General features: G+C 62.5%; 1 protein-coding gene across 1 annotated transcript; it reads right to left on the reverse strand.

Moving 5' to 3' along the window:
* Positions 1-7,246: 7,246 nt before the first annotated feature.
* On the reverse strand, positions 7,247-19,546 carry LOC118732003 (solute carrier family 2, facilitated glucose transporter member 7). Its single transcript, XM_036460945.2, has 12 exons — positions 19,409-19,546; positions 17,874-17,972; positions 17,633-17,793; positions 15,219-15,343; positions 14,000-14,152; positions 12,250-12,375; positions 11,691-11,878; positions 11,244-11,354; positions 10,024-10,125; positions 9,155-9,230; positions 8,396-8,523; positions 7,247-7,849 (listed from the first exon to the last, which is right to left on the reverse strand). The coding sequence occupies exons 1-12, from the start codon at positions 19,436-19,438 to the stop codon at positions 7,634-7,636; spliced, it is 1,515 nt and encodes a 504-aa protein (XP_036316838.1). The 5' UTR covers positions 19,439-19,546; the 3' UTR covers positions 7,247-7,633.
* Positions 19,547-21,267: the final 1,721 nt, after the last annotated feature.

The following is a 21,267-nucleotide window of genomic DNA, read 5'->3' on the forward strand; positions in this document are numbered from 1 at the left end:
GTGCCCCAGTCCCCTCTGCAGCCTCAGGCGCCGCCCGCCGAGGCGCGACTCCGGTTCCCAATGGGAGGAGGGAAACGGGAGGGAGCCCCTCTGGAGGGAGGAGCCCGCACCTCGCCCCGGCCCCGCCCCGGCCACGCCCGGCCCCGCCCCAACCCCGCCCCCGCCCCAGGCTCCGCCCCCGGTACCGCCCCTCAGGCACCGCCCCCAGGCTCCGCCCCTCGGCACCGTCCCCAGGCACCGCCCCTCAGGCACCAACGCCAGGCCCCCGGCCCCGACCCCAGGCCCCAACTCCAGGCACCGCCCCCGGCACCGCGCCCAGGCACCGCCCCCCGCCCCGCCCCTGGCACCGCCCCCAGACACCGCCCCTCAGGCACCGCCCCCAGGCACCAACTCCAGGCCCCCGCCCCCGGCACCGCCCCTCAGGCACCGCGCCCCCCTGTCTGACGGGGCGGGGTGGGGGGGGGGGAGGGCCCAAAGGCCAAGCTCTCGCTCCTGTAAGACAACGAGGCGCAGTGCCGTCTGGGCGCACCCAGAGCCGGAGGACGGCACCCAGCACTCAGGCCCTGGGCACCCCGTGCTCCACCCTGAGGACGAGGCGTGGGAGAGACTGAGGCAGCCTCCCCAAGCCACCGGTTTCCCTGCCGCTCACCCCAGCGTGTTCCTGCCGCCCTCCGCCGGGCAGGTGCCTGGATGTCCTGGTGGGGGCGCCGCAGGGGCACCTGCTGCATTGGGTCAGGGGTCAGGGGTCAGGGGTCAGGGGCAGCAGGAGCTGCTGGGCACGGAGGCAGGAGCTGAGGAAGGTGGGGATGCCAGGGCGGGCGGGCAGAGCTGGAGAGCTGTCTAGAGGGGTGTTTGCAGCTGCCCAAGCCCGGCCACCTCCCGCCAGCCTGGCTGAGTGGCTTGGCCTCCATCACTGCCCAGGGCCCCTCCTGTCCGCCTGCTGGACTTGGGAGGGGGCAGTGGACCTGAAAGGAAGTGAGTCCCCTGAGGAAGAGGAGGAGGAGGAGGAGGAGGAAGGAGAAGGAGGAGGAGGAGGAGGACAGCACCAGGGAGGTGATGAGAGAGTGATGGCCACCTGCAGCTCCTGAGGGTAGAATTCAGTTAGAATTGTAGGTTCTGTGGTACATTTTAGCCGTTGTCCTAACCCAGTTTTGAAGTAAGTAGCTGTACATTTTGTTAATGTCTCACCCTGGAGAGCGAGTTTGGAGATGAGGCTGGTATGAGTGACTATGTGTGTGTGTGTGTGTGTGTGTGTGTGTGTGTGTGTGAATATACAAAGAGATCTGGGAGGTTCCACTCCAAGGATTTTAAATGATCCTTTTCTAAGCGGCTTAGATCATACTTTTTTTTTTTTAAATAAACAAGCATGGCTTCTGTAAAAAGAGAAAAAAGAAAAGAATAACAAAACAAAAGAAAGAATGAAGGAAAAAGATCTAGAATCTTCTAACATTTCAAAATTTTAACTTTTTTTTATAGCCAATCGCATTGTTTTAATATTGAAAGGCTAAAAAAAGAAAGTTTTCACCCACCAATGGACATTTTAATAATTTTTGTGGAATAGTGCGAATATTACTGCTGACTTGTGTCATTGCTTACTGTTCATTTCTAGTTTCAGCTTTTCACCACCACAGACAACACAGAGTGGGAATCTGGATGAATTTAGTTTAAAAACTAAAAACAAACATCAAAGGAAAACGACAAGACGTTCAGTGATGCTAGTTTGGGGCTAATCTGTGTCCCCCAGGTGGGCCTTGGGAACACTTTTCTAACTTGAGTTCCTGAAGTCCATTTTGTTTTCCAGAAGCTTCCTCGGAGGGCACACCGCAGGGAGAGCAGGAGGAATCTGCCTTCGCACAGCCCAGAGCAGACTCCTGGGCGGGAGGACCAGCCCTGCTGCCCCCTCGGGCCTCTGGGGCCCCAGGGGCCCAGCCCTCGCAGCCCCGGGATTCCCACGTCCAAGGCTGGTGCCCACAAGTGCGTGGCCCCAGAAAAGGTTCGAGAAACAAAATATTCAGTAGAAACAGCCCAGCAGCTGGTCCCTGGTGCTCTCGGGGGTGTTCCTCTCTCTCTCTCCAGTGGCCACTGGGAGGATGGCAGGGCCTGTGCCTGGGGGATTGTATTGTATTGTATGTATGTATGCATGGATGCATGCATTTATTCAGTTTTATTGATTCAGAGAGGAAGGGAGAGGGAGCAAGAGATAGTAACATCAATGATGAGAACGAATCATTGATCGGCTGCCTTCCACACACTCCACACTGGGGATCCGGCTAGCAACCCCAGCATGAGCCCTAAACCAGGAATCAAAGGGTGACTTCCTAGTTCCTAGGTCCACACTCACAAAGCCACTGAGCCACACTGGCTGGGCCCAGGGGACTTGGGAGATCTACCCATCCCCTCTCATTTTCCATATTGGTAACCTGAGGCACATAACAGGACCTGTAAAGGTCACATGATAAGCCACAGGCGTGTTCCTGGGCCAGTCTTTCTACACAGGAAGACGGGACTGCACTGGGCGGTGGCCCTCTTGCCTCTGGGTCCACTTTATGAAATTCAAAGCACCTTCACACCTGGGGGACAGCTGCCCAGCCCTTCCTGTCCACGCCCCCCCTCCCCCCGTCACCAGGGGCCTGCCCCCGCCCCCCAGCTGGATGGGCACAGTCTCCACATAAGACGCCACAGAAACAACCGGGGAGACTGGATCCGAACTACCAGACGGCCCAGCAGGTGGCTCAGTGGTTGAGCATCGGCCTAGGCAGTGGTCGGCAAACTCACTAGTCAACAGAGCCAACTATCAATAGTATATCAATAGTATAACGACTGACATTTCTTTGGAGAACCAAATTTCTTAAACTTAAGCTTCTTCTAACGCCAGTTCTTCAAAATAGAACTCATCCAGGCCGTGGTATTTTGTGGAAGAGCCACTCTCAAGGGGCCAAAGAGCCGCATGTGGCTCACAAGCCGCAGTTTGCTGACCACGGAACTAGGAGGTTGGATTGGGAATCAGGGCACATGTCCAGGTTAAGGTTACGTCCCCAGTAGGGGGTGTGCAGTAGGCCACTGATCCATAACTCTCTCAACATTGATGTTTCTGTTTCTCTCCCCTCTCCCTTCCTCTCTAAAACCAATAAAAATACATTTTTTAAAAATACCAGGAGGGGCAGCTAGCCCTTTCAAAGCTTCGCTTTGTAAAGGAATCACTGCAGGGAGAGGTCATAGGTTAAGTCATCACCAGTCATCGGAGTCTTCGTGTGGATGACACGGCAGTGCACGTGCCCAGTAAATATCCGCAGAGAATCGAGGCCCCCACCGAGAGCGGGACCCTGGAGAGGAGGCCTGCAGCCAGAGGGAGGGGGAGGGGGCGAGCTGGGCCTGCAGCGTCACAGGCACCAGGGCTCCAATTCACATCACCGCCGGTTAGGCAGGCAGCACACAGGTGGCGGTGAATGGAAAGCTCCATGGCGCCTCCTGGTGCCTGAAAGGAGCAGTGCAAACACATGGGGGGGCAAAGAGGAGGGGATGCAGGTACGTGGAGGAATAGCAGATGGTATTTAGGGATTGATTTTTTTTTTTTGTATGTGAAATCAAGGTATTATACCAAAACATGACTTTATTTTGAAAAGTTCCAAAGTAAGATATTTAGGGGTGAAATGTCATGTGTTTCCCTGGCTGAGCCCCCAGGACGGGGGAGGAAGGCGAGTGCGCTCCTGAGCAGCGGGTCTCCCTCCTGCACCGGGGCCCGGCCAGGCCCAGGCTGTGGGGCAGACGCTGAGGTGGCGGCGTCTCCCTGGACGTGAGACCTGCCGGGCGGGCGTGGCTCGGTGGCTGAGTGTTGACCTATGAGCCAGGAGGTCACGGTTCTATGCCCAGTGGGGGGCGTGCAGGAGGCAGCCCATCAATGGTTCTCTCATCATGGAAGTTTCTGTCTCTCTATCCCTGTTCCTTCCTCTTGGAAACCAATTAAAATATTTTATTTTTTTTTAAAAAGGAGAAGAAAACACGTACAACGACCGATCCATTGGGGGACGATGCCGTCGAAGCCGCCCCGAGGAAGATGTCTGGGCCGGGGCTGGGGCTGGGGCGCAGGCAGAGGGGGGACCAGGGGCCGAGCTCCACGGAGGGGCTGGGATCAGAGCAGGTTGGGAACACGCGTTTTATGGGGCGAGGCGGCTCCCGATAACCGTTAACACCGCGTGCACGTGCAGCGGCGGCCGGCGCGGGGCAGGCTCGGCGGGCGGCGTGGCTTCCCCAGAACCAGCCGGGCCAGCCCCCGGCGGAGCCTCCGGAAGGCGGAGAGAACACGGGAGCGGAGAGGAGCAGGCGGCCGGGGAGAACCGCCATCCCCGCGGGCACCGGCTTCTTCCCCTGAAACCAAGCGAGGAAACACGCAGAACACACGCAGACGGAGCCCAGGACACATGCAGACGGGGCCCGGGGCACACGCAGACGGGGCCCGGGCACACGCGGGCGGGGCCCTGGGCACACGCAGACAGGGCCCGGGACACACGCAGACGGGGCCCTGGGCACAGGCAGACGGGGCCCTGGGCACACGCGGGCGGGGCCCGGGGCACACGCAGACGGGGCCCGGGACACATGCAGACTGGGCCCGGGGCACACGCGGGCAGGGCCCAGGACACACGCAAACGGGGCCCAGGGCACACGGGGACGGGGCCCGGGGCACACGCGGACTGGGCCGGGGCACACGCGGGCGGGGCCCGGGGCACACGCGGGCGGGGCCCACACGGGGTGGGGAACGGCTCCCGCACACCAACTCCAGCAGCCACAGGAGCTGGGCGGCGGGCCCCTCCCCATTCTCCCGACTCAGCCCGGGCTCAGAGATGCCTCCAGGGGAGGGGAGGTGGCAGACGGGACCCCGAGCCGGCCAGAGCCCACGGAGGGTGTCTGCCCACATACACCGCACTGCCATCCCCTCAGCCATCCCGTGGGCGGGCAGGAAACAGCAGCGTTCCCGTGTCTCAGGCGGAGATGAGCCGGGGAAGCTGCTTCCCCGAGTGCGGGGCCCGGCGTGCAGGCCCGGCTGGGTCCGGCGTCCGTGCTGGGCGGCGCTGGCCTGGCCGGCAAAGACCTGCCTGTCCACGGAGGCGCCCAAGCCGAGGCCTGAGAGCTGCAGGGCTGTCCCAGGAGCTGCGAGGATGCCTTCTGGGGACAGGGACTGAGGGACCGCTCACCAAGGTCCTTGTCAACCGAAATCCATGATCTCAGGAAGAGGAAGGGGCAGCATCCGGAACACTGGACCGGGCAGCCAGCCTGGGAAGCTGAGGCCGCGGCTGGGCTGAGTTGTTTTACAGGGGACACCTGACCCCATACCTGGAGCCAGTCTTCCCTCCGAGGGGCTGCTCCTCAGAGCCAAACCTTGCCGGCTGTGTACGCGGCCGACCCTGAGCCCCCCGCCTGTCCCTCCCTCCTGCCCCCCTCCCCCTCTCCCCTTCCTGAAGACAGGAGCTGAACCAGCCACTGGATGCTCCAGGCCGCCCAGGGGACAGGCCGGCTCCACCCACATCTCCCAGCCCAGGGGCCTCTGCAAAATGACGGAGGTGAGGGGACCCCACTGCCCAAGCTCTGTGACGGGGGTCCAGGTGAGGAGCCAAGCCTGGGCTTCTAGAACAGTCCAGCCGCCCCCGGTATAGCTAAGAACAGCTGTCTGGATTACACAAAAGCCTGGTTAGGGCCTAATGACCACATCTGAGTGTTTCCTCATTCGCGTGGGTGGCAGATGGCAAATGCCAATCAAGCACCTAGCAGAAGAGGCATGTGGGCCTGCTGCACCAGTAACCGGGGTCCAGCCGCCGAGAGTGTCTCTCAGGCATGTGCTTTAGACGTCCTTTCCTTTAGAGGGTTCCCCACTCACACCCCAAAACTGCCATCTCAGTGTATCGAGTCGAGTGTCACTGGGAATGCCTCCGCATGGCATGTGGCCAGATGGCACCCGCTGCCTCACCCCGAGGCCGTGCCTCACCCTCCCTCCTGGGGACCTTGGCCCGGGCACCCCGCCTTATCTGCGGAGTCACCTCTTTGCAGCTCCTGGGCGTGGGCCCCAGATTAGGGAGCCCGGGCAAGCCCAGCAAAGGACACAGAGCCACTGGGCATCTCAAGGAAGACACGGGACAGGGGCATGGGGAGTGACTCAGCCTGAGCCCCGGCCTCAGACCAGCAGCCCTGGTGAGGCTGTGCCGTATGGGGCGAGGCTGCCCGGTCTCCCCGAGCCCCGGGTCACTGGCCACGAGGCAGGCCCATGGGCATGCACCCGCGGAGCGCCTGCTGCGGTGCTGACAGGGCACTGAGGGGAGCCGAGGCCAGGACTTTGCTCTCAGGGCTGTGCCTCATCGGCGGAGCTGGGGACAGAGGGCCTGGCCTGCGGGTCCCGGGCCAGGACAAGGGAAGGGTCCGGGGCACCTCAGGGACCGGCTTCAGGGCATCGTGTCTGTGGCGCTGTGGGGACGAGGCTCTTCAAGGCCACATGGAGCCCCCGCCTGGTGCAGACCACCCGGAGATGGTGCAACTCATTTACGAGAAATTGAAAATATTTTTAATCATTTCTTATTAAAAGCTAGTGACCCGGTGCACGGATTCGTGCACATTGAAAGAAAATTAATTAGAAAGTGGCTGGCGGGGTGGGACTGGGCGAGAAGGGCGGACTGTTACTAGTAGCAGTGCCCTGGAGCCAACATCCTGTGGCCTCTTCCTCGCCGCCTGTACCTGCGGTGACACCGTGGCTCAGAGGGTGTCTGTGGAGTGAGCGAGGTCCCTCAGCCAGGCCTGCAGGGATCTGGCGGCAGCCGGCTCTCCGACATCCCCCGAGGGGTCCGAGAGTGGGAGAGGGCACTCTGCAAAGCTGCTGTCTACAGGGTGAGGAGCGCAAACGCACATGTGCAATAAACCAGATTCGGGCTGACAGTGCCCCAGCAACAACACAACCCACGGCTGAAGGTGGAATCGCCCAGCCCTGCGAAGATTCGGACTCCCTCCTCTCAGGTTTTGGGGTGCATCACCTGAGAACCGCCTCTGCCGAGTCACTGCAGCTAGGCAGCTCCAGAATTGAGCGTCTGCCCCCTGGTGGTCAGTGCGTATCATAGCTACCGGTTGGTCTGACACTTGCATAGTAGCCTTTAATTTTCTGAAAGACTTTGTGTCGAAGTGGTATTATTTCTTCCTGAAATATTTGGTAGACTTCACCAGTGAGCCCATTTGGGCCTGGGGTTTTTTCTTTGTGGGAAGGTTTTTGCCTACCAATTCAATTTCTTTCGTTGATGTAGGACTATACAGGCTGTCTGTTTCTTACTGAGTGAGCTTTGGCACTTTGTATCTTACGATACAGCAGCTCTCCTGTTTCCAAGGCAGATGTCAGCCGACCAACCCCGAGAGGGTGTTTTGCTAAACAGTCCACGAGTCTCTGACTCATGCATCCACAGAATCAGAGTCCTGCCAGTCAATGCCCAGGACCTGCCCATTCTCCGGAGTCACACCACCCAACAACGTCTCCACCAATCAGTTCCTTCCAAAGCCTTCCCGTTCCTCCGGGGCACAGAAGGCTCGGAGCTGGGACCCTCCGGCGAGGCTGGGGCCGGGGTCCCTGTCTCAGGGACGGAGGCCGTGGGTGGCACCTGCAGGGCCATCAGAAGGACGTCCCCTTGGTGGGCGGAGACGTGTGAGGCTCAGCATCTGCGGCTCCTTCCGGCTCTGGAATCTCCACTCCGTTCCTCTTGGCAAAGATCCGGTTTATCTCCACAAAGGTCTGGCCCTTGGTCTCAGGGATCACCACGTAGATGTACACGGCGGTGAGGAGGCAGATGGCGGCAAAGGGGATGAAACTGTAGGCCCCCATGGCCTCCTGGGCGGGGAGGAGAGAGCGGGAGGGAAGGAGGGGACGGGCAGGGCCTGCTGCTGGAGGACTCTGGGAGCCTCTGGATTGTGTGACGCCCCGAGGAGGGAGAGGGGGAACGTCGGGTCCCCCCTCGTGTGGGAAAGGACCCCCCAGCCTTTTCACAACAGGGACCCCGTGCCCTCCGGCCTTGGGGTGCGGAGAAGGGGGGAGCCGAGGTGCCTGCCTTCAGAAGCAGGAAGGAGGCAGCAGCAAGGAGCCCTGTCCCAGCCCCTGGCTCCTGGGCGCTGCTGATTGCCTCTGACCTCGGCGGACGGAGCCCCTGGGGATTGGCCCGTCAGGACCGAGCGAGGGGCTCCCACCGCGAGTGGGAACGGGCACATTCGCCGCGTTTGGCCAGTAAGGTGCCACGTGCGTCGAAATCGCTGATGTTCTTCGTAGAAGGAACCTGTGCCTGGTTCCTGAAGGCTCCTGCCTCGGGGTGTGTGTGTGTGTGGGGGGGGCACAGAGGGGGGAAGGGCCACCCACTGTGCTTCCCGCCCACCCCCTGCTCACCTGGACGGAGGGGAACACGAAGCCCACGATGAAGTTGGTGAGCCAGTGCACAGCCCCGTCCACCATGAAGGCGGCCGGCCGGGAGGACTGCAGGAAGATCTCGGTCCTCACCACCGAGGGCACGGGACCTGGAGAGCAGAGAGCACAGGACAGTGGGGTGCAGTGGGCTGGGGGCAGGGGGCCCAGCCCAGCCCAGACCCTCCGATAGGCAAACACGGTGAGACTCGGACCCAGGGCCTCCTAGGTCCTGGATGGCCAGGGAGGAGCGGGCAGCTTTCAGCCAGCGGTCGCCCTGCTTCCTCTCCCCTCCGACTCCTCTGGGGCGCACCAGGGCTGCGTGGCAGGGGCAGGGGGACAACCTCCCCCGGGGGGCCTGGGGGTCACCCCAAGTCCATTCTCCCCCGTGTTGCTGTCATTTTGAGATTCTCAATGAAGGGGGCGGAGCTTGTTCCTGGGAAGTGCTGCCCCCTGTGGTAGCTCTGGGGAATGGCAGGCACCTTGCCTTGGGTCTGTCTCTCCACTTTTGTCCTTAAGGAGACTTGTCTAAAATCTATAAACTCATTTTTTCCTAATCATCATCCCTTATAACGTCTCCTACCACAGACACACTGTATACCTGCTTATTTACTGTGTACCTATCTATGGTTTTAAAAATGTATTTTTATTAATTCCAAAGAGGAAAGGAGAGGGAGAGAGAGGAACATCAATGATGAGAGAGAATCATTGATCGGCTGGGCCGGGGCCGGGTGCGGTACTCACTGGGCCCGATGGAGTGCCCCGCGATGTAGGAGAAGACGCAGACCACGCTGAGGTAGGACAGCCCGGGGACCGCGCTCTGAGGGGAGAGCAGGGCTGTGGGGCCGGGCAGGCCGGCCGGGCCTGGAGAGCTCGGGGCCAGGAGCGGGGGCAGCTGAGTCCCGCACCGGCCCTCCCGCCACACGGAGGGCCTGGTTTCTGGTCACCCACGGGTGGGCCTCGGGGGCGCTGGGCAAGAGCGAGGGTGGGCGGAGGGAGAGGAAACAGGGGCGGCCAGCGTGCCAGCTCCCAGAGGCCGCCTCTCGCCCTCCCGGCAGCCACGAGGTCCCTCCCTCTGCCCGTCACCACGTTACCCACTAACCCCCATGACACCCCTGTGAGTGCGGCATTATTGTGTCGATCCCAGAGACGTGGGACCAGGAGGGCAGGGGGCCCTTGAGGGCCAAGCAGCGCCCAGGTCAGACCATCAGCAACATGGCGCCGAGACCAGGACTCCACGCTAGCTGAGAGGATCCTTCTAGAAGCCCGGGGACCAGGAGAGCCGATGGGCCATCTCCCCACTGACAGGACAAGGGCCGGCACAAAACCAGGGGGACAGACCTCAACCCACCCAGCTACACAGGCCACTGTCACCACTCTCTCTAGAAAACCAAGGGGTAAGTCTCCTGGGGCGAGGATTAAACAAACAAGCAAACAAACAAACAAAACCAACAACACAGAATATGAGCATTGGAGGGGTGTGAGCGGGACCGGCTGAGACCCTGGCCTCTTGGAGCTGGTCTGTTACCCCGACTCCCCTCCCGCCTGCAGCCCTGGGTCCCTGCCGGGTGGGGAGGGGGTGCGGGGTGCTGGGTGCGGGAGAGGATCCAGACCTGGAAGAGGAGCGCCAGCGTGAGCACGAGGCAGGCCGAGCCGCAGATTCCATAGCCGACCAGCAGGAGGAGCCGTCTGCCCAGCCACTCCACGGTGCCCGCCTGGGGGAGGGAGGCTGTGAGGGGCCTGCAGGGACCAGGGCGCCCAGAACTCTCGGCCACCACCCCCTCTACGTTTCTAGTTCCTGCATTGGATGCTGTGGCATCTTGGGGCCCTACGTTGGTTGGCCAATTTCTTGAATATGCTTTTCCTGTGAAACTAACCCATCCAGAGCCTGCACCTCCGACCTCCTCCTCCAGGGGGTGCTCACACCCAGGGCCGCTGTCCCCTGCCCTGATCTACCCAGGGCAGGTCTTAGACACCAAAGGGGGCAGCCCCTGCCCCCCAGAACCCCTGACACTGTTCACACAGGCCGGGCCTGAGCCTGCGCACCCCATCTTTCCACAGAAACCACAACGCAGGCTCTTGATCATGTCTCCCGCTCCCTCTGCCTCCGGGCTGACCCTGGGCCTCCCCGCGGGGCCCTGCGGGGCCTGGCCTGCCCCCCCTCCTCACACAGCCTGGAACTGTGAGTGACAGACGGTCTTACTGCTGTGCCGTAATCCCAGACCTGACCAATAATAACCTACGTGTTAGAGCGCCCCCTGGCACCGGCTGCTCCATGCCAGGCAGTGAGCACCCAGGACCTGACCTCCCGTCTCGGCCCTTCCTCCCCCACTTCCCGGGCCCGCACCCTCTTTCAGCCCGAACCCTCTCGGATGTTCCCAACGTGGCCACGCTGCCCGGCTGGCCTTCCTTCCCCTCTCCTAGCTTCTACGGCATTTCCAGTTCTACTGCATCCCTAGCACAGGCACCAGAACAGGCACCAGCACCAGCACCAGCACCAGGGCCACACCGAGGCCAACGGGGTGGCAGGCCCAATCCAGCCACTGCGTGCCCCTCCCTTCCAGGCCTGCAGGCGGGACTGTCCCTGCCGCCCGGCCAGGCCCACAGGAGAGCCTGGCACAGCGCAGGTGAGAGAGAGAAGCCACCTTCTCTCTGGGCCTGACCCACCTCAGCCTCCTGGGCACTGCGGCCACGGTGACCATCTTACACGGGAAGACGTGTGTGCGCACGTGCATCCCAAAGTCCGTGGCCCTCAGTGACCCAGGACCCTGGTCACCAGCCCCTCAGTGGACCCTGAGGGGCCCCCATGGAAAGGGTATTCCCGGGCGCTCACCGAGACGCCGGTCATGACGATGTTGACCACGCCGGCGCCCACGGTCACGTACTGGGACTGATTGGCCGCCACGCCGGCCACCGTGTAGATGGTGTCCGCGTAGTAGTTGATCTGGAACAGAAGCCCAGGGCTGCGAGGACCAGCCACGGCCACGGCCACCGGCCTCCCTGTCCTGGCCCTGCAGCCCAGGGCCCTGGGACAGGAGGAGGCACAGGGGGTGGGAAGAGCTGGGACGTGGCGCCAGGAGGCCGGGCTGCTGGAGCCCCGGTGAAGGATTGCCCATCTGACTGAGTCCAGCAGCTTCCGAATGGGCCAGAAGTTCTGAGGGAGACCCTGGCCTCTGCCTCCGCCTGAAGGCCGATCACCCATCATAGCCCCCTCCGTCCCCCGCCCTCGCCCTGCCCCCGCGGATGCCAGGCACACAGGCGCCTGCGGGGCTCCACATACCGCGTTGACCCCGGACAGCTGCTGGCCGGCCATGAGCACGATGATGGAGATGAGCTGCCAGTGCAGCGGCCGGAAGGTGAACAGGTTGAGCACGGACAGGCGGCCCTCGGCCCGCTCGGCCTGGTCCTCCACACGCATCTCCTCAATCTCGTCCTCCACGTCGGCCCAGCCCCTCAGTCTCCGCAGAGCTGCGGGGGGCAGAGCCGCCCCGTGGCTGACCGCACGCACCCCGGGCTCAGGGAAGAGGGCAGCGGCCCACCTGCTCGGCCCACCGGCTCCCCGTTTTCCCATGACCCCAACCAGGACCCCAACCAGGTGATGGGGTCCCCAACCACACCCCATGCTGGTCAGGCTCTCAAGTCCGCATGGGTCAGCGTGGCTGTGACCTTGCCTGTGCCCCGCAACCGCTTGGGCTCACCCTGGAGCTGCCCGGACTCCTTCTAGCCCACCCGCCTGCCCCTTGGAGCCCTCTCCCTCCGGCCACCGCCTGTCCCGTGCGCTGGGCGCCAGGGAGGGACGATCCGGGGCGCGGGAGGCGGCGGGAGCCTGCGTCCGGTACCTCGTCGGGCCGCGTCCTCGTCTCCTCTCTGGATGAGGGTGTAGCGCGGGCTCTCGGGGAAGACGGGCAGCGACAGCAGCTGCAGCAGCGCAGGGACTCCCGTGAGGGCCAGGAGCACGGGCCAGCCTGCGAGGGACCAGCACCGAGAACTGACACCGACCGCAGGTCCCTGGGGCTCTGGCTCCCTCCGGCCGGCCTCCCCCGGGCCTGGCTCTCTCCTGCTACAAGGTCGCTCGCCCACGCCCTTCCAGCCCTCGGCGAGAGCCATGGCCAGCAGGGACCTGCTTCCTGCCCCCACCCGCCCCCACGGGGGCTCCACATTGACGAACGGAGGAAACAATGACAATTTTAAAGAGAAATGTCATCCGTCCCTTTTGCAAGGAGAGCATTGTGCTTCTTAGGAACCCTGTTGGACTTAAAAGTGTGAGGCCAGAGAAAACACAGCCGGGCCTCGATCCTAATGTTACGGCTGGAAATGACCCCAGTCTACCCCCCTGGACGCTGGCCTGCGGGGATGGGCCCAGCACCGCGGCTCTCTGAGCTCCTTCTGAACGTTTGTGTGAGGCGGGCGGTGCCGAGACTCAAGTAACCCTGCCAGCGACGGTGGGAACCGGACGTTACTTAACCTCGCCAAGCCTTGGGTTTCTCATCAGGAAAGATGACGATACAACTAGAGGCCCGGTGCATGAAATTCCCGTGCAGGTAAGGTCCCTAGGCCTGGCGGGTGATCAGAGCAGTTCGGGGCCTTCCTTCATGTTTGTGCCACCCCCTGGTGGTCAGCACATGTCATAGCAAGTGATTGAACTCCCAGTCTCCCGGTCAAACTCCTGAGGGAACACTTTGCATATTAGCCTTTTATATATATAGGTGATGATGATGATGATGAAGAAGCACCACACAAAGGGTGGTGGGGGTTGTAAGAGACTGCACGAGCCAGGCATTCAAGGTGGCTCTGGGCAGCCGTCGGCCAGCATGGCCTCCACTCAGGGCCCTTCCTGTGATGAGTGTTTACCGTTCAGCTGCCCGGGGCAGCCTGGGAATCGCTGATACTAAAGACCTTCCACGGGGCACCTGCTGGGTTCCGAGTCCCTTCAAGGCACCGCGGGGAACACAAAGACTAAGCCCAGCCACTAAGGAATGCCTGACTGGGAAATGTGTAAAATGAAAACCCCAAACCAACCCCACTGCACCTGCGGCCCAGACGCAGTCCCACCCTGGCCCTCTCCTAACCTCCCACCATCCCCACCCCTCCCACTCCTTCCCATCCCCTCAGGCATGGTCTTGCCTCCTCTTCCCCTGAGGAGATGGAAGGAGCCAGAAGAAAACGTCTCCCAGGGCCATACCCGCCCACAAACAGTGACCATGGCCGGCCCGGTGCATGCTGGTCCCCCCGCCTTCCCGCTCCGGGGCCAGCCAGCAGCCCCGTGCGTGACTCTTCTTCCCGGGGACAGCCTCCCCTCCAGCTCCCTCCCCACCCAGCGACCCCCAGCTCTCTCCTTCCCTTCCCAAGCATGCGTGTGCCTCTATCCCCAGTCCTCTCCTCCCCTGCCCAAGCACAGCTGCCCCATGGCTCACCACGATGTCCTCATCAAGGTCACCTGCGCAGCCCAAAGGTCACCTCTCGGCCTCCCCGGGCTCGACCCACAATAACGTGGGCACAGCTGAGCGAACACCGGACCCAGCGCCCATGGCCCCACACGGCCCCCAGGCCCCTCCTTCCCTCTGACCTTGGCGGGCACGGCGTGGGTACCTGTGGGATTGCCCAGGATGGCCTGCAGGCTGAAGATCTGCGCCAGGAAGACGCCCACGATGACGAAAACCTCGGTCATTGTGCCCAGCGTGCCCCTGAGGTTCTTGGGGGCCAGCTCCCCCAGGTACATGGGCAGGGCGCTATAGGAGATGCCTGGTTCCAGCAAAACAAAGATCAGGGAGAAGAGCAGCTCCAGCCTCCTGGACCTGGACCCGGGATGTCAGTCAGCTCCTTCCCATAATCCCCAGCTTCTCTGGGGGGTCCAGACCACTGACAGGTAGCTCATACAGCCCTGCCTCCCCACACAACCACGTGCCAACAGTCAAGGCCCCACAAGACCCTGCCTCCCCCGCAACCAGGCCTCCCGGCACAAGCCCCGCCTCCTGGCACAAGCCCCGCCTCCACGTTCAAGCCCCGCCCTTGCAAGCCCCGCCTCCCTGCCTGGAGATGGACAGGCCCTGTGGGCTGCTTGGTTTGCACGGCTGAGAGGACCCTTCTAGAATCCGCAGGCCCCGGGGCCACCTGCAGGGCATGAGGCCAATGTTCTCTCCGTCCTAGTTGCAGCGAGGGGCGGGCCTGGATAGTGGGACTTTGGGACGATTCTCTTGCTTTGACCTATTTTCTGACTTTTCTAAAGCACAGATAACTTATGTCCCTTTTTAAGAAAAAACAAAAACAAAAACACAGAAGAAACCTCTGTGGTTAAGGAGCCTGGCTCCCCTGCTGAGCGAGGCCCCACGTTCTGTTTCTTTTGCTGGAAGCCCCTCCCGCTCCGTGCACCCTGGACATCCTTCCCAGAACACACCCCGTAAAGCCTCTCAGTGAGCTGTCCTTCCAGGCAAAGGGGATGGGTTTTAAGAAAAGCTTTACAATTAAGCTTATTGGGGTAACTTGGTTAATAACATCATATACACTTAGGATGCACATCTGTGTGCTCTGTTGTGGGATCACCACCCAAAGGTGCATTTTTAGGCTGGTCCGAGTGCAGTGGTGACTTACAACTAATCGATAACAGCCAGTTACAAAGGTGCGTTTTTAAAGAGAGCTTTGGCTAGTGCGGGGGCTGGGAAAGGAGACAGGAGGGAGCCCCAGAGGGCCAGGGCCAGGACCCTCCTCTCCCGGCGCCCAGCCCCGGCCCCTGAGCCGGGCGTGTCGGCCTCAGACCCTCCCACGTTGGTGAACTTGAGTGCGGCTGGGGCCTCGCTATCGCCCGAGGTACCTGCGCAGACTCCCAGCAGCACCCGGGCCAGGATGATGAGCTCGAAGGCCTTGGCCACCTTGCTGACTCCCATCAGGATGGCGGGGACGATGGCGAAGATGTTATTGATCAGCAGCGTTCCCTTCCTGCAAGGACAGCGGGCCCGGAGCGGGGGCTGAGGCGGGGGCTGCCCTGACCCGGCTCCTACTCTGCAGGCGGCTGGCACGGCCTGCGGGAATGTGCTGGGAGGACCAAGACCGCTGGCTGGAAGGACGGGGAGCTGGGACCAAGGCCTGGGAGTCCCAGGAAGGAAGGTCTGGGGCCCGCAGGGGCGGGTGGGGGTGCTGACCGAGGACAGCAGGGAAGGGACAGGAGTGGCTGCCGCCCCCGGGAGGGAGCTTCCCGTCCCTGGTGGTATTCAAGCAGAGGCTGGACTAGTGAGGCCTGTCAGGAGTGCTGAACGGCGGGTTCCCACAACAGGCGGGACACAGGGTGAGACTAGCCCAGTGGTGGGCAAACTGGCGGCTCATGAGCCACATGCGGCTCTTTGGCCCCTTGAGTGTGGCTCTTCCACAGCCTGGGCCAGTCTATGTTGAAGAAATGGCGTGAGAAGAAGTTTGAGTTTGAAAAATGTGGCTCTCCAAAGAAATGTCAGTCATTGTCCTGTTGATATTTGACTCTGTTGACTAATGAGTTTGCCGACCACGGAACTAGAGCATCGCTCAGATCCCTGACAAGGCTGCCAGCCCGGAGTCTATGAGGAGAGGGAGGGGTGTCTAGAAAAAGGGACCAGCCCTCCCGTCCAGACTGTGTTCTGGGCCCTTTGAGGGCTTCCGGCAATGGCTCCCTTGGCGCCCACACTCCAGCTTGGGTTGAGGAAGGAAGGGAGGTCCCAGCTGTGGGGTGGCTGCTGGCCGCACCGGCCTTTCAGATCTGCCCACACTCTGCCCGCCTCTGAGGACCACTGGGCCTCTGAGGGCTATGCCAGGAGCGTGGGGGGGGGGTAGGGGGAGAGGGAAAGGGGGTGTCTTTAAGCAGAAACACAGAGCCCCTCTGGAGGGGTGGCCACAGGGTGTCCCAGGCAGCTGGCCACCCAGGTTGGGGATAGTTTTCTCAGGCCCCTTTCCTCTCGGGGCGGCCGATCCTCTGGGAGAGCTGCCATCGGGGCAGGACTGAGAGCCGAGGATCAGCTGCCCCGAGGCCTGGAGAGGACAGCACCCCCCGCACCCCACTCCTGGCTTCCCCAGCCCTTCCTGCTCAGGGCGGTTGGGAACCCACTAGGACAAGGCCGGCTCCACCAGAGCGGTCTCAGTGTCTGAGGGCGACAAGAGACCATCCCTGAGCTCCCAAGCTCTGTGACGGGGAAGGGGTGTGTGTCCAAGTGAGGAGCCAAGCCTGGGCTTCTAGAACAGTCCAGCCGCTCCCGGTGTAGCTGAGAACAGCCCAGTCTGGATTACACAAAAGCCTGGTTAGGGCCTAATGACCACATCTGAGTGTTTCCTCATTCGTGTGGGCGGCAGATGGCAGATGCCGATCAGGCACCTAGAACAGTGGTCCCCAAACTGTGGCTCACGAGCCGAGGTTTGCCACTCTGTTGACTAATGAGTTTGCCGACCACTGGCCTGGAAGAAGAGGCGTGTGGGCCCGCTGTCAGCCAAAACCGGGGTCCAGCCGCCGGGAGTGTGTCCCGGGCGCCGGGCTTTAGACGTTCCCCCCGTTAGAGGGTTCCCCACTCACACCCCAGAACTGCCGTCCCAGCGTATCGAGCCCACGTGTCACTGCGAATGCCTCCGCATGGCATGTGGCCAGATGGCACCTGCTGCCTCACCCCGAGGCCGTGCCTCACCCTCCCTTCCTGGGGACCTTGGCCCGGGCACCCCGCCTTATCTGCGGAGTCACCTCTTTGCAGCTCCTGGGCGTGGGCCCCAGATTAGGGAGCCCGGGCAAGCCCAGCAAAGGACACAGAGCCACTGGGCATCTCAAGGAGGAGACGGAACAGGGGCATGGGGAGTGACTCAGCCTGAGCCCCGGCCTCAGACCAGCAGCCCTGGTGAGGCTGTGCCGTGTGGGGCGAGGCTGCCCGGTCTCCCCGAGCCCCGGGTCACTGGCCACGAGGCAGGCCCATGGGCACGCACCCGCGGAGTGCCTGCTGCGGTGCTGACAGGGCACTGAGGGGAGCCGAGGCCGGGACTTTGCTCTCAGGGCCCGGCGGTCCCCGGGGCTGGGACAGAGGGCCTGGCCTGCAGGTCCCGGGCCAGGACAAGGGAAGGGTCCCGGGCACCTCAGGGACTGGCTTCAGGGCATCGTGTCTGTGGCGCTGTGGGGACGAGGCTCTCCAAGGCCACATGGAGCCCCCGCCTCGTGCAGACCACCCGCAGACAGCGTGGCTCCCCCGTGACCCCCGTGACCTGGGAGTGGGGCCGAGCCCCCCGCACCTGCCGCACGTGTCCACCAGCCCGCCGACCAGCAGCGAGCCCAGCAGGCCGCCCAGCGGGAACACGGCCACGGTGCAGGACCACAGCAGCAGCATGTGCGTCTCGCCCAGGGGCGTCCCGTGCCGCGCGAAGTACGTGTCGTTGTAAAAGGCCTTCAGCACCTGGAAGACACGGCCGTCGTAGCCGGGAGGCCGGCGGCTTGGAGCCCTGGAGCGGGCGGCGGCCCCGGCCCCGCGCCCACCTTGTGCGGCGTGTTGACCACGGCGATGTTGTAGCCGTACTGGAAGGCCGAGCCGAAGGCCGCGCTCAGGGTGGCCAGTGCCAGCGTGGGCGACAGCCGCTGTGGACGGACGGGAGGCGGGCGTGAGGGAGGTCCATGCTCAGGGGCTCGGGGTGGGTCCTGGGACCTCGAGAAGTGGGCTCCCACCAGCTGGGCCTGGTGTGGGGGACCCCGGGACCCGCCCAGGGAAGGTGGGGGGGTGGCTGGCTGGGGGTGGGGTTCTCAGGGCACTGAGGCGTGGGGGGCACCGTGGAGGGCACTGTGGGGGGCACCATGGAGGGCATGGTCTCCTGCTCCTGGCACGCAGTCATTTCTCCTTAAAGATAGAGCTGAGCCCCACCGCGTGCCTGCGCGGGATGGGTGGGGGAAGCTCCGGGAGGGGGCAGCGCCCACTGGCCTCCCGGGGTTCACATTCTGGGGCGGGGAGGCCAGATAGGAAAAGGACACACAGACACAGTGATGCTCTGAGGACCAGCAGGGGAGCAGGGGAGAAGTGGGGGGGAGGGGAGGTGTTCCGCAGGGTGCAGGGCAGGCCTCTGAGGGGGCCTTGGAGCTGAGCCAGAGCGGCTGAGCCCTGGGCCGGGGGAGGAGTGTCCAGGTGGAGGGAGTCAGGGACAGAGGGCTGGAGAGCCCTGAGGCTTGTCCTTCACTCCACATCCCGCCACATCGCGCTCCCCTGGCCACCTCAGAGCCCAGGGCAGCTGGAGGGAGGGGGAGAGGGAGCGAGGAGACTGCCTCAGAGCCCAGGGCAGCTGGAGGGAGGGGGAGAGGGAGCGAGGAGACTGCCTCAGAGCCCAGGGCAGCTGTGAGGCTGGGAGAGGGAGTGAGGAGACTGCCTCAGAGCTCAGGGCAGCTGGAGGGAGGGGGAGAGGGAGCGAGGAGACTGCCTCAGAGCCCAGGGCAGCTCCTGGGGTTGGGGGGGCGGGAAGCGGGGAGACAGGAGACTGTCTCAGAGCCCAGGGGTGGCAGACTCAGGGCAGATCTGCGGCTGCCTGAGGCACTGCCTCCCAGGACTCCAGCAAACCAGCGGGTCCAGAGCCACCGCCCTGAGCCACGCTCCACCCTCTGCTTGCCTGCTAACTGCACCCCTAACTCCACCCACCCCAGCTGCGTGACGCCCGCAGACCTCACCCTGCTGGCCGGGATCCAGCCTGCAGAGAAGGGCGGGCACAGGGTTCCGGCACCTTCAGAGGCTGGGCAATGGGACGGGGCCGGGGCCGGGGCTGTGAGAAGCGTGGCATTGCCAGCCTCCTCCAGCCTCTATCACCTCCTCAGAGGGAGGCTCAGCCTCCATCTCCTCCTGAGAACGGGGCTCAGCCCGCCCGCCTGTATCTGAGCTGAGGTAGCTGCTTCCTGTCTGAGGAAGCCGCTGTCCCCACACTGGCTGACCCCTGTGGGCGGGGCTGTCCTGTCCCTGTAGGCGGTTCAGTAGCCGGCCCCTCCCTCCTCGGTCCCCTCTTCTGGTGGGAATGGGCCTTTCCTAGCCTGGCACTTACCCCCTTCCGGGGAGGGCTGGGCACCTCCATGCCGCTCAGGGGAGAAGCCGTGCGCTCTGCCTCCGAGCGACACCGGTCTGTCCTGCACCCGCGGCTTCGCCCCGGGGCCTGGGTGCCCTGACTGTCTTTGGCCTCTGGACCCTGCCCCCTTCCCAGAGCCACTCTCCTGGGATGTCTGATAAGATAAGGTTCACCCAGCAGGGATTTTGTCTTTGCCTCCTCCAAGCCCCAGGCCCGACGCTCCAGGTGCACCACGGAGTGCCCAGTGCCCACCACGGGCCCATGGCTGGGAGCAGGACTGGGGGTTTTGCCTGGGTCTCGGCCGCTTCTCCCCATTAGTTCTCTGTGCTTCCCCTCAGCGATGTGGACTGGTTGTCCGTTTGGAGGAAAGAGCAAACAAAACACTCTCACAGGCAGGCGACGTGATTACTCCTAAGGACGCCCACCGGCTCGCAGCGAGTCAGTGACACAGTCAGCAAAGGTGTTCATCCCAGAACGGCCTCTCCCGAGAAAACACGGAGCAGGGAACACGGAGTAACGATGAAGGCTGATTAGGAAATTACGATCAAAGGACAGGAATAATGGTCAGAGGACCATCCTGAAAATCACGTATGTGGTCACCAACGCGGGACGTACTGGGGCCCCGGGCGCAGTGTTGGCACGTGGGTGGCAGCCCGAGGGCGCAGCCCACACCAAGAAAGTGAGGTCCTTATTGCTCCCGCCCACCTGCGCCGACAGGCAGGGATCCTCTTGTGGAGGGCAGCCTGAGAAGGCACGTGGACATCCTTTAAATTGTCAGCTGAGCCCGAGGGCTGGGGGTGTTCTTCAGTTTCTGACTGACCTTTGTCCAGGTGTCAGCAGGGGCGGGTCTAGATATGTAAATCCAGTGATGCTAGGACCTAGTTAAGAATGCAAATAAGCTCCTTTGACCCTATAAATAAACCTGCTGCGTGGCTCGGCTGCTCATTGCCTCTCCATCAGAGAGGATGGCTCCCACCTGGCTCCCAGCTTGATGAATCTATTTCTGCCTCTTGGTCTCTTTCTTTAATTTCTTAATCCCCAGCTCCTCCACTCAGGAACCCGTTTCCTTTTCCGTGATGGAGATGGACGTGGAAAACAGAGAAACAGCCTCCTCCCGCCCCCCCACCCCCCTGCATTCTCTAAAGCAGGGGCTTCCACTCTCTTCATCTCAGGGCACCCAGAAACCGATCACTGACATTCGGCAGCACACCGTACACTTGTTCTGCCGTTCTCAGTCTTTTGGGTATAACCTTGACTCGTTCCCACTGGATGGCTCTTGTGCTGGCTGCTGGCATCTTGCTATTTGACATCTAAGGGAGAAGAGGCCTCGCCCCTGACTACATGGTCGGCGATCGCACGTCTGAAGAATTCTCGGGGTGCAGAAGTGAACATTGGCGCTCTAAAGAGCTGTGACTCTGCGGTGCCCCTCGTGGCTTCTGGGGCCTGGCCAGCCTGTGGCTCAGCTGTTGGGAGAGAAGGGCATGTGCCCCTCGCCCCGCCGGCTCTGCCATGTAAGCATGGGCCCCGGGCGGGGACAGTGTGTGCTCCTGGGCTCTGCTTACAGCAAGTGAGGCAAGGGCCTCCGGCACACCCAGCCTTCTGCGGGTCAGACCCCCTGGGGAGGGGCAGGGTCCTTTCACAGCGCGTGCAGCCACACCGCCCACCACAGCCACCTGGGGACCCACACCCCGCAAGGGACTGGATCTGTGCAGCCCCTCTCTGCTTTTTAAAAAAATATATGTTCTTATTGGTTTCAGAGAGAGGAAGGGAGAGGGAGAGAGGGAAACACCAATGATGAGAGAGAATCACTCATTGGCTGCCTCCTCTACGCCTCCTAC

Source organism: Pipistrellus kuhlii, unplaced genomic scaffold (genome assembly GCF_014108245.1).
Source record: "Pipistrellus kuhlii isolate mPipKuh1 unplaced genomic scaffold, mPipKuh1.p scaffold_m20_p_34, whole genome shotgun sequence".
Classification (NCBI taxonomy): domain Eukaryota; kingdom Metazoa; phylum Chordata; class Mammalia; order Chiroptera; family Vespertilionidae; genus Pipistrellus; species Pipistrellus kuhlii.

Bases quoted from the DNA above. Each gene is read 5' to 3' on its own strand.
- LOC118732003 (XM_036460945.2), bottom strand. From the start codon at position 19,438: ATGGAGGTGCCCAGCCCTCCCCGGAAGGGG. The intron at 11,355-11,690 runs GTATGTGGAGCC...CTTCTGTTCCAG, and splicing joins AGCTGTCCGGGGTCAACGCG to ATCAACTACTACGCGGACAC. The intron at 7,850-8,395 runs GTGAGCAGGGGG...CTCCCCGCCCAG, and splicing joins TCGTGTTCCCCTCCGTCCAG to GAGGCCATGGGGGCCTACAG.